This window comes from Aotus nancymaae, unplaced genomic scaffold (genome assembly GCF_030222135.1).
Source record: "Aotus nancymaae isolate 86718 unplaced genomic scaffold, 86718_ANA_hifiasm-v0.15.2.pri h1tg000036l, whole genome shotgun sequence".
In the NCBI taxonomy this organism is placed as follows: Eukaryota; Metazoa; Chordata; class Mammalia; order Primates; family Aotidae; genus Aotus; species Aotus nancymaae.
Window position 1 is genome coordinate 209,597 of NW_026988450.1, and position 12,167 is coordinate 221,763.

The window sequence follows — 12,167 nt, forward strand, 5'->3', positions numbered from 1 at the left end:
GGGCTGTGGTGTCCACAGGCAGGAAAGAACATGGTGTGGAAACCTAAAAGCAGGTCAGAAGGGCTGGGGAGCAGTGATGAGGCAGACAGCTACCAGTAGAGGCCTGGTGGGTCCAGAGGCCACCTGAGGCTTTAGAAACCACAGGGCAGGTGGGGGGCATTGAATGGCATCCTAGATGTGCTGGGAAGTCGTTTATAGGATCTAAAGGAAGGGTGTGGAATGCTCTGACTTAGGTTGTTCTGATTGTTGTGTGGAGGGCAGACCCCGGCAGGAGGGCAGGAGCAGAGCGAGAGACTAGCTCTGAGTTGCAGCCATTGTGGTGCCAGGTGGGAGTGGATGGAGAGAAAGGAGCACATCCTGGCTAGTTTTAGAGGTAAAACTTACTCATGAATTGAAGATCAGGGGATTTCTGACGTGCACCTGGGTAGCGTGTGGTATTATTGATACAGGTGATACTGGGCCGAACAACTGGTTTTGAGGAATATATTAGGAGTTTGATTTTGAACTTGTTGTATTGAGATATTTGTGAATATGTGAACTGAAGCCTTTAAGAGAAGATGGACAGCTCTGAAATGGAGAGAAGTTGGCCGGGATATTTACAGTAACTTCTTGCATTAGCATTTCCCTTCTTTAAATACATCCCATATGCAGTCTCCACAGCAGTCTTATCAGCATGCCTTTTAAGTTCATCCTCCTTGCCTACTCAAAAGCTTTCTGCTTTCTTCAGGGATATCCAGACTCTTAAACCTGACATTCAAGATCCTCCACAGCTTGCTCCTCATCCAACCCATAGGATTATGTTTTTCTTGTTACTGTCTCTTGCCTCTCAGTATGAACTCTAAACTCTCAGTGGTCTAAACTTGTCTATAGATCATGAAAGTCACTGTACTTTCCTGCCTTATGTGGTTTCTTCTCTCTTTTTGCATCTTTATCAGTTGAGAATTTTCCAATCCTCTGAGGCCTAGTACAGGGCACAGGTTTTACCTCTTCCACTGTGTCTACTGGTTTTAGATCAACCGGAAGTAAGGGTTCCATTTTTTTGTCCATTTGGAGAATTAGTATGAACCCTGCTTGTATCTGCTTTATTTTATTTCAAGCTCTTTATGGAAGTGTGCCTCATCACATTTTCTCTATTCCATAACACCTTATACATGGTCTGTACTGAATAAATACTTATTTAATGTTTTCTTTATTTGGAGATATTTTTCGGGTAATTAGCCTCTTAGTTGCAAGTAAAAGGAACCAAGTGTAGCTGTTTTTTAAAGAAGAGAAAATTCACTAGAACAGTACCGCATATCTTGAGTAACAAGATAAAGTTGAAGGATGAACTGAGCCTCGGGGCAGCCCTGGGAACCTCACCAGCAGACGCTCATGGACTTTCATCTAGAGGTGTGTCATCAGTGTAGCTTAACTTCCACTTTCCAGACTCAATTCAAAATCTGGAGGAAAAGAATCTGATTGGCTAAGCATTGGTCAGTTGTCTACCTGAGGCCAATCAGCTTTGACCCCTGAAACAGGCTTATCCTAGACACATGGCTGCTGCAATGTGAGATGTCCCTAACCCCATGGCTGCCAGAGGTTGAAGGATTTCCGTCTGTGGATAGAAACATTTGCTATCTGAAACAAGGAGTCAGAAATAAATTGTGACAGATGTGTACTACAGCAGTATTGCTAACTTTGGAAACTGAGTCAATATTGAATACTTTATGATTTTGAGAAATTGTAGATGGCTTTAACCAAGGTCATGTTAGTATATTGCAATGGAAATTGGACCAGACTATTGTCTTTGTTGACTGGCTTCATAAGAACAATTCCTTGCCTCATATCAGTCTTGCTGTTTGTGATATTTACTCATTAAATCAGAAGACTCCTCCTTCCAAACTTTCTTACGTCAGGAGGAAAAAAAGTCCTTATGGTAATAATTTTATTGCATTTAAGCATCAGCAGATTATGGTAATAGCCACACAGTCATTCTTTGCTCTGTGCCTTTGACCATTGCAGTTGTTGTACTCCTATAGAAGATCCTTATTCATTCATCTGTATTATTTCTGTAACTGGGCTATGTCTCTGGAAGAAGTAACCTTCTGTGAAAGTTTCAAGAGGGCATCAGTTGGTTAAGTTTGCAAAAACAAATTTAAATCTTTACTTTGTTCTTGAAACTTACCATTTATTCAAAGTAATTATTTTTTGTAAACATGATTTGGTAAAGGATAAAAATTTCCATGGAACAGAAATTTCACCCAAGTACAGTGGGTCACCGTGTAGCAGCAGTAGGCTACCTATCAGGAATAACTGTGGTTAAGAAATGTGATTGATTTTTTTTAAGGTATGGGAAAGGATGTCAGTGGTATATACCAGGTCCTTCTTCTGTCACTTTAAAATTTGTTAACAGTTTTCTAACCACCTTCTCTCTGTGGAATACATAGATCCAGATGATTGAAAAATTCATTTTCTCTCCTACTAGAGAAGTGGGTAAAGGATATGAACAAACAGGAAGAAATGTGAAGAGCCATTCAACAAGTACAAAGGTGCTCAATCCTGTGAATGATCAGGGATGTGCACACTTAAACAGGAGAGATAGAACATTTCACACCAATCAGATAGGCGAAAATTTAGAAGTTTAAAATTACTCAATGATGCTGATGATGTGCCACAGCTTTCAAACACTGCTGATGGGCATTGCTGTCGGCACAGTGTCTCTACAGAGCCATCTCACAATTGCCAGTGTAGATGAGAATGGACTGTCCAAGAATCCACTGGGTAGTGTCTACCACTGAGAAATCAGCATGTATGTGCCCAGTGAAACAAGTCCAGTACATGCATGTTACAGTTTTGTTGTAATGTGAAAATTTACAAAACTCTTAAGTGTCTACCAGTATTGAAACAGATAAGTAAAAAGTGGTATAGCCAGACTCTGGAATGCTTCATTGCAATGAAAATTAATGAGTTACAGCTGCTGCGTCCTTGTAAAATAGTACGTTTGTATGTGTGCAATTAAAAAAAAATGAAAACAGATGATAATGAAATGTCAAATTCAGTAGAGAATTGCCTCTAAGGAGAACAGGCACGGGAAGAAAAATACAGGACATTTCAACTGTGCCATTAAAAAAAAAACCTAAAAAAAAATTGCATCAAGTTAAAATTTGACAAAAGGTGATGGGTACATCTACTTGTTATTTTTTTCCCCTACCTTTCTGTGCCTTTAAATATTTCATAATAAATAGTCATTATCTCTAATTCTTAAAATATTTCTCAAAGAATTTTTCCATTTTTGGATGATTACACTGGGAATGGGGGAGTCAGCTTGTCCAAAGTAACAAAGTAATTAAATAGTTGAGCTGAGATCAAAAACAAGTCTGTCTTGTTCCAAAACTCATGGCCCTTCTTTCTCATTAATCTGATTCTACAAAGTAGAGAGGAAATGTAAGCGTGAACCTGTGAACCTGCAGTTACCTTTGACCTATCTCTTACTATTCCCTCTCTTTTCCACCCTCCCTGGCACACACATGTCTGTGTGCACGTGTGCACCTGCACATACCATCCCTTTCTGAAAGATCATGTGTTCCTCATAGTCAGGCCCAGGCCAAGGCAGCTGGTGTCCAGTGAGCAAGTAGGTCCTCTAGGTCCTCTCTGTGGTAGGAGAGTTCCTCCATGTTCATCTGGGATTATGGGCATAGGGGGATGTTCTACAATACAATTTGCTAAAATGGTGACTTATAGTTATCTTTTCCTAAATGTGTTCCTTCTAGCTTGGCTCCTGTTAGAAATGACTACGTGGGCTGGGCACAGTGGCTCACACTTGTGATCCCAGCACTTTGGGAGGCCGAGGTGGAAGGATGGCTTGAACTCAGGAATTTGAGACCAGCCTGGGCAACAAAATGAAACCTTGTCTCTACTAAAAAATTTAAACAATTAGCCAGGCATGGTGGCACCCATCTGTAGTCTCAGCTATTTGAGAGGCTGAGGTGGGAGCATCACTCAGTCCCAGGAGAGCTGAGGCTGCAGTGAGCTGTGTTCATGCCACCACACTTCAGCCTGTGCATCAGAGTGAGATCCTATCTCAAAAAAATAAAAAACAAACCAAGTAAATAATTAATTTAAAAATGACTACACAAAGGATCCAGGATTTCCTCTGTGGGTTAAGACACTATTTGTCTTCTTGGTTGTCTACAGAAGACATTCTTTGTGTTCCACATTGTCTTTTACATAGAAATCCTCTTAGAAACCAAGAAAAAGGTTGCAATAGAAAAATAAATACAAATTTTAAAATATTAAATTTGAAACCAAAAGACATATAAACTATAGGGGCTAAAAAGAATAGCTAACATTTGCTAAATGCTTAATACGTTGGCATTTATTACTGCATCTCCAATTTGAAGATGAGGAAACAAAGGTATAAGGAAGTTAAATAATTCCGAGGTAGCCCACTAGTAGGGAGTAGGGCTGAGACCGCGACAGTGTTCGAGTCAAACGGCACCTTTATTGGGAAAGACCTTCTAGGCTGCTACCACTCCAAGTGATCTCCATATCTACATCTGCTGCATGCAGGGTGCATTTGGAATTGTCCATAAATTACTTTGTATGTTTAGTTTTTCCTTCAGTTTTAAATTGGGTGTAAGGATGCAGGAATATGAATGGACTTAATTTTTTTTATGCTACTGTAGCAGCTAACGTAGCATGTGAGTAGTTGGCATTCAGTATATTCTTAGATATTAGCTAGTTCTCACGGAGGAAGCAACAGCTTAAGCCAAATGGTCCTAAAATTTGTTATAGATTGATGCTGAGAATTTCGAAGTACTACGTGAGTTACTATTAAGTCTCACCAGTCTTACTGATGTTCAGTTCTTCAGTGAGGAAATTCATTTGGATTTCATGGTTTTCATGATTTTTAACTTAAGCATCATTGTGTCACGTTGTTCAAAGCTGACCAAATGTATGTTTTTATGCCATTCTTTCTGGGAAAGAGAATAAAATATGCCTATCTAAACTTTCTAAAACAAATTATCAGGTTTGCTATTTTCATTTTATCTTCCATTTATTCTTTAAGGCACATTCTTACCAAGGTCCCATGGATTTCTTATCTCTGTACAATTTCTCTTTCGTCAAATGCAAAACACTTTTCAGTCTCTTCTCACCTGAAGGCAGCATGAATGTTATTGATGTCTCCAAGGTTCCAACCTGGACTTTCTCTTCTTCCTTTCACATACTTTCCATAGTCTTCTCCAGCCCTCATGGCTTCACATCCTGTTTCGCATGATTTCTGAAGTTGTATTTCCATCCCACATCACTCCTAGAACTCCAGGCCTGCAGAGCCACTGCCTGTTGACCAGTTTTTCCCTGGGTATCCCATAGGCACCACAACATTCACACATCCAAACCAGCTTGAGTATCAGCAACTCCTGCCCAAATGTATTTCCTGATACTGAATTTGGTCCTCAAGTGTTATTGCATCCTTTTCCTCATTTCTTTTCAGTCCACCTCTCTATTCCCACTACCACTCAGATCCTCTCTATCTCTTGCTCTGCCTATGGAAGAGCCTTCCAGCTAGCTGCTCTCCCCCTGCCAGTGTGGTTTCCTCCCTCTCTGTATCACCATTCCAATGTTGTTCAAATGGTCATTCCCCATTACTGTCGGAGGTTGTTAGCTCCTGTGTGAAGCTGCCAGTGGCTGTCTCCTGCCTCAGAATCTTGGTCTTCTTCTTTCTTCTCCCTAGATTGTCCTTCCCTCCTCTCTCTGTCTAATCCACAGTTAGCATTGAACTTCAGGTTGCAGATTCTGGGAAGCAAACCTTTTCTTTCTTTGAGACAGTCTCACTCTGTTGCCCAGGCTGGAATGCAGTGGCGTGATCTTGGCTCATTGCAACCTCTGCCTCCCAGGGTCTCAAGTTATTCTCCTGCCTCAGCCTCCCTAGTAGCTGGGATTACAGGCGTGCACCACCACACCCAGCTAATTTTTGCGTTTTTAATAGAGATGGGGTTTCGCCATGTTAGCCAGCCTGCTTTCAAACTCCTGGCCTCAAGTGATCTGCCTGCTTCAGCCTCCAAAGTGCTGGGGTTACACCCACCCAGCCAGAAACAGACCTTTTCTGACACTTAACTCTTCTCTTTGCCTGTGCCCCCCCATGGCTTTGTTACCCTTCTTATGTGTTCTCCTTGGAGCCCAAGCAGTACCTCCATGGCAGCATCCCTACCACAGTGTTTTATAACTGTCTGGGTTTGGCCTCCCCCATCCTTACAAGCAGCATGAATCCTCTTCATGGTTGCATGTGAGTCCCCAGCCCAAGCCACCTGTGGTTGGTTATTTGTTGACTTATTTCTAGGATGGTGGTTCTCAACTGGGGGTGATTTTGTCCCCAGAGGACATTTGGCAACTCCTGGAGACCTTTTTTATTGTCCTGACTGGTGAGGCGGTGCTCCTGTCATCTAGTGGGTAGAGGCCAGGGGTGCTACCAGGCACCCCATCGTGCACAGGATGGCCCAGCTCATGGTCAAGACCCAAATGGCGAGAGTGCCAAGGTTAAGAGACAATGCTCTAGGACAAAGGGCAAAACTTTAGGGCACTTAAGACTTCTCATAACAGAAAAAATGAAATTATTTAAATGTGGAGTGCTTAAGTAATGTGTAAAGGATTTAGTGTCAGAGAGCTTCTTTCTGAATCTGAACTGCTCTGGATCTTTTGGTGACCCCATTTTTAATGTTTATTCAGAAGCTCTCATGTGAGGCAGACCTGTGTCCCAGTGTTGGATTAACAGGTACCTAGAGTGAGTTAGGCACAAAACTGAAATGGTGAGGACAGTAGAGCGAAGCTCTGCATTTATTTTAGAAATATAGCCATTTACTGTTTCTTATTTTCAGTGCATCTGATAGAAGGTGACTACTCAAGCAGTTTTTTGACGAGGTATGGAGATGGATGGTTCTTTTTTTTTTGACTCTTAGAAAGAATTTGGCTGGGTGTGGTGGTTCACGCCTGTTAGCACTTTGGGAGGCTGAGGTGGGTGGTACACTTGAGGTCAGGAGTTTGAGACCAGCCCTGGCTAACATGGTAAAACCTCGTCCCTACTAAATATACAAAAATTAGCTGGGCATGGTGGTGGGTACCTGTAATCCCAGCTACTTGGGAGGCTGAGGCAGGAGAATCACTTGAACTGGGGAAGCAGAGGTAGCAGTGAGCTGAGATCACACCATTGCACTACAGCCTGGGTGACAGAGTGAGACTCGATCTCAAAAAAAAAAAAAATGTAATCCTCAGGAAAAAAAGGCCTTTCACTTTATGTAGATTAGTTAATGAAGTAAACTCTAGTACCACCCCCAATATTTAGGTAGTAAATTAGATGGGACTGCTAGTGCATCCTAACTGGAAGTTAGGAAATTGAAGGATGAATTGTTGCTAACACAGAATAACATGGGATTGACCTATACAATCACGTATAGGAAAGTAAGATCTTGTGCTTTAAAGTTTTAGCATGTGTCTCGGTAAAGACAGAAAACGTCAAAAAAGTTTTGATTCTTTCCTCCAGAATTGGCCATATGATATGTGTTTTTTTTCTTTTTTGTAGGCCATATGATATGAATTCTTGTTTTATAATTCAGTTTTCAAAAAATTATTTTGGAAATTTAGAAATCTCAGTCGGAGAAAGAAGAAACACTTTAGGAAATGTTAGGAAAAGGAGACGGTGACTCATATTCTTAAATAGTTCCTGTTGATATTTGCAATTTCAAACTAGTCTCTGGAAAATATTACATAATTTTACTAAGAAAGTCAAGTCTTTATCTTTATTCTTGGGGATTCCTTTGGCAAATTAAATGATTTACACCTGAAGAGGCAATTTAGCTTCATGTTAAAATTAGTTCAGTTTTGGAGATTGTACTGTCTTGTAGTTTGCTGAAAGAAGATTGAAGTATTTGTACTTACCTTTGTGGGTTCTATGAGATAAAATCTGACTTACAGTTGATTTAACCTCTTCTTGTCTTTGTCTTGGTTACTTTGGGATTTTGTCAGAACAGAGGTTTAAGCTGCAGATCCTGTATTCAAAAAGCTCCTTCAAGAAATGTAACTGTAAGGGAATGGAATGATGTAAATAAATGTGGACTTGAATAAAATGCTCTTTGTATTTAAAAATATGCCTTTCTCTTAATCTTTTTCAGCCAAGTTCTATAGAAATTTTAGAGTATTCATCAGATAGTGAAAAAGAAGATGACTTGGAAAATGTCCTACGCATTGATTCAGAATCCCCTCACAAATACCACGTGGAGTTTGCATCGGACGCAAGACAGATTATGGAGGGACTGATAGACCCTAGGACAAAATCAACAGAGACCATCTTGCATACACCCCAGAAACCCACAACTAAGTTTCCCAGGACTCCAGAAAATTCAGCAAAGAAGAAGTTTTTAAGGTTAAATTATACCTTTTTAAATACTCTTTTTTTCTTCTCTTTCTTTAAAAACAGAAATATCTAAAATGTTAATTTTAAGATACTTGCATATGAAATCCTAAGTTCTGGAGCTGATTAATGGAACGTTCATCCAATTTGAGGGTCGTGGGTTCAGTCATGGCCAGTAGATGTGACTGCATTTTTTAATGGAGATTTATTGTTTGGCCTAACAAATTTTATTGAGAGTCAGTGCTCTAGGTACCTTGCAGACAAGTGAATACAAGTGAATAATTGTTCTAATCTTCAGTAATTTATAATCTAAAAAGGGTAACGGAAATATGTATAAATCATGTCAGACTACTTTTATGAGGGAGATCTGCCAGGACAACACTTGCAAGTGCAAAAAAGTGTGAGAGAGCAGAGACCTACAGACGAGATGTGTCTGGTGTGCCATGAACTAGAGTGTCATGCAGGGGCTGTGCTGTGGCCATGGTGAGCAAATCAGGAAAGATATGTGAAGGGGCCTGTAGGGACCTCCCCAACCGTGTGTGATACAAGGTCTCTTTGTTGTTTAAATCAAAAGCATTGGCAACAAAAGCCAAAATAGACAAATGGGATCTAACTAAACTCCAGAGCTTCGGTCCAGCAAAAGAAACAATCATTAGAGTGAAGTGGCAACCAACAGAATGGGAAAAAATTTTTGCAATCTACCCATCTGACAAAGGGCTAATATCCAGGATCTACAAAGAACTAAAACAGATTTATAAGAAAAAAAACAAACCCATTCAAAAGCAGGCAAAGGATATGAACAGACACTTTTCAAAAGAAGACATATATGAGGCCAACAAACATGAAAAAATGCTCATCGTCACTGGTCATTAGAGAAATGCAAATCAAAACCACACTGAGATACCATCTCACGCCAGTTAGAATGTGATCATTAAAAAATCTGGAGACAACAGATGCTGGAGAGGATGTGGAGAAATAGGAACACTTTGACATTGTTGGTGGGAGTGTAAATTAGTTCAACCATTGTGGAAGACAGTGTGGTGAATCCTCAAGCACCTAGAAATAGAAATATCATTTGACCCAGCAATCCCATTACTGGGTATATATCCAAAGGATTATAAATTGTTCTGTTGTAAAGACACATGCACACATATGTTCGTTGCAGTGCTATTTACAATAGCAAAGACTTAGAACCAACCCAAATGCCCATCGATGATAGACTGGACAAGGAAATTTGTGGCACATATACACCATGGAATACTATGCAGCCATAAAAAATGATGAGTTCATGTCCTTTGTAGGGACATGCATGAATCTGGAAACCATTATTCTCAGCAAACTGACACAAGAACAGAAAATCAAACACCGCATGTTCTCACTCATAGGCAGGTGTTGAACAGTGAGGACATATGGACACAGGGAGGGGAGCGTCACACACTGAGGTCTGTTGGTGGGGACTAGGGGAGGCACAGTGGGGGGTAGGGAGGTTGGGGAGGGATAATATGGGGAGAAATGCCAGATATAGGTGATGGGGGGATGGAGGCAGCAAACCACATTGTCATGTATGTACCTATGCAACAATCCTGCATGATCTGCACATGTACCCGAGAACCTAAAGTACAATAAAAAATATATACATGTAAAAAAACCCAGACAATGCCAAGCAGAGACCCAGTGAAAATAAGAAAGAGAACCTGTAGGAAGCATTGCCACAAATGCAAAAGTAGTAGAGCATTTCAAGGCAAAGGAGTTTCAGTAGAAAGAGTAAATGTGATCATGAAGAGTGTAGGTGTTGGAGCCACGGATATATTGTCACATCATGAGAAGACAAGCCTGGCGTGCACCCAGGGAGACCAGGGCCTGTGGCTGAAGTAGCACATGGTTCAGGGAGTGAGGATGGGGTTGTGGCTCCTGTGTGGGAGCTGGGGACCAGGCAGGAGGGCTTTGACTCTTCTCTTTGGGATTGCCAATCACATGGAAAAGATCGAGCCTCTAGAAAGAGTGCAGGGAATAGGATAGACAGATTTTGAAAACAGCGGGGGTCCCAGTAGACAGAGAGCTTGCACCATGGTTCTGTCAGCATCCTAGAGAGGAGGTAGGGAAGGAAGGTGGAGAGGGGAGCCCCAGCCTGAGGACACCAGTGGAGGAAAGAGCATGAGAATATGGCCAAGTCTAGTGGGGTGGCCAGGGCACAGAGATCCGTTCGAGCCTACTCACCGTGAGACAGAAGGCTTTATGCCCAAAGTAACAAAGTTGTGGCCTCAAAAGAGAAAGTAATTTGTAATAGTAATAGGATGTAATTTGTAATAGAATGTGATTTGTAATAGTCTCTGGGGAGAAAGGAAAAGGAAGCCCATTAAAGGGATTACCACGTCTTTGTTGATGAAGGTGATGCCATGCAATTACAGAAAGTCATGTCCCCAGCCTTGCTGAAGGCCTGCTGCTTGCCAAGCACTGTTCATGCACAGGAGCAAGCAAAGTGGAATGGTTGCTCATAACAAAGAGCAAAGGCTAAGGGAGCCCCGCCCGTGTCAAGGGGAGGCTAAAAAGGAGCTTCGAAGTCAGCTCCTTTAGATGTCAAGTCAGAGGAGAGAAACTTGATGGAGAAAAAGCAGACTAGAAATGAATTGTAATATTTTTGAATCTTTATTCTCCTTTACTTCTCCTTGTTGATTTTATAGAAATGTTTAGCAGTGTTGAATTGATACCAGTAATCTTTGGAGATAGGTTACGAATCTGTTAGTTCTATAGAAAAGATAATTAGGATGTCTTAACTTGCTCAGTGAATTCATCATATTTTTGTTCCATTGGAGGTTTGGCTTTTATTAATAACTTGTCTGGCTACATTCAAAAGAGTTAATTTGGATATAGATGGCCTTCCTGAACTTTTGGTATGACTTGATTTTTTTAACGTTGGATAGGTTTTTACTAGAAATAGGATTGTTGATTAGAGGACATGGTGTTTCTGTTCTTAAGTTCAAGTGCATGTGATCCGAATTCCCTGCAGGACAGGCCCTAATGGCCAAACTCAGCTGGAGACACAGTTTGTTTGTTTTTTTTCCTCCTCCTGTTTTTATTTTTTTAAATTTTTTTATTATTATACTTTAAGTTTTGGGGTACATGTGCAGATCTTGCAGGATTGTTACATAGGTATATACATGTCATGTTGGTTTGCTGCCTCCATCTCCCCTTAACTTACATTAGGTATTTCTCCTAATGTTATCCCTCCCCAATCCCCCACCCCCTGCTATCCATCCCCTAGCCCCCCACCCCCCAACAGACCCCAGTCTGTGACGTTCCCCTCTCTGTGTCTGTATGTTCTCATTGTTCAGCACCCACTTATGAGTAAGAACATGTGGTGTTTGGTTTTCTGGTCTTATGTCAGTTTGCTAAGAATGATGGTTTCCAGATTCATGCATGTCCCTGCAAAGGACATGAACTCATCCTTTTTTATGGCTGCATAGTATTCCATGGTGTATATGTGCCACATTTTCCTGGTCCAGTCTATCATCGATGGGCATTTTGGTTGGTTCCAGATCTTTGCTATTGTAAACAGTGCCACAGTGAACATATATGTACATATATCTTCATAATAAAACAATTTATAATCCTTTGGGTATATACCCAGTAATGGGATTGCTGGGTCAAATAGTATTTCTGTTTCTAGGTGCTTGAGGAATCACCTCACTGTCTTCCACAATGGTTGAACTAATTTACACTCCCACCAACAGTGTAAAAGTGTTCCTATTTCTCCACATCCTCTCCAGCATCTGTTGTCTCCAGA

The 12,167-nt window shown here is 41.0% G+C and overlaps 1 protein-coding gene across 12 annotated transcripts in view; it reads left to right on the forward strand.

Moving 5' to 3' along the window:
- Nucleotides 1-12,167, forward strand: part of SPIDR (scaffold protein involved in DNA repair) — a 415,411-nt gene that overhangs the window by 110,163 nt on the left and 293,081 nt on the right. For all 12 annotated transcript variants that reach the window (XR_002478925.2, XM_021672883.2, XM_021672887.2 and 9 more), the window contains one exon: nucleotides 8,145-8,395. Coding sequence is in view for 11 of the 12 variants with exons in the window: in XM_021672883.2 (XP_021528558.2) it covers nucleotides 8,145-8,395 (251 nt within the window). In the remaining variant the exon portion in view is untranslated. The remainder of the gene's footprint in view (nucleotides 1-8,144; nucleotides 8,396-12,167) is intronic.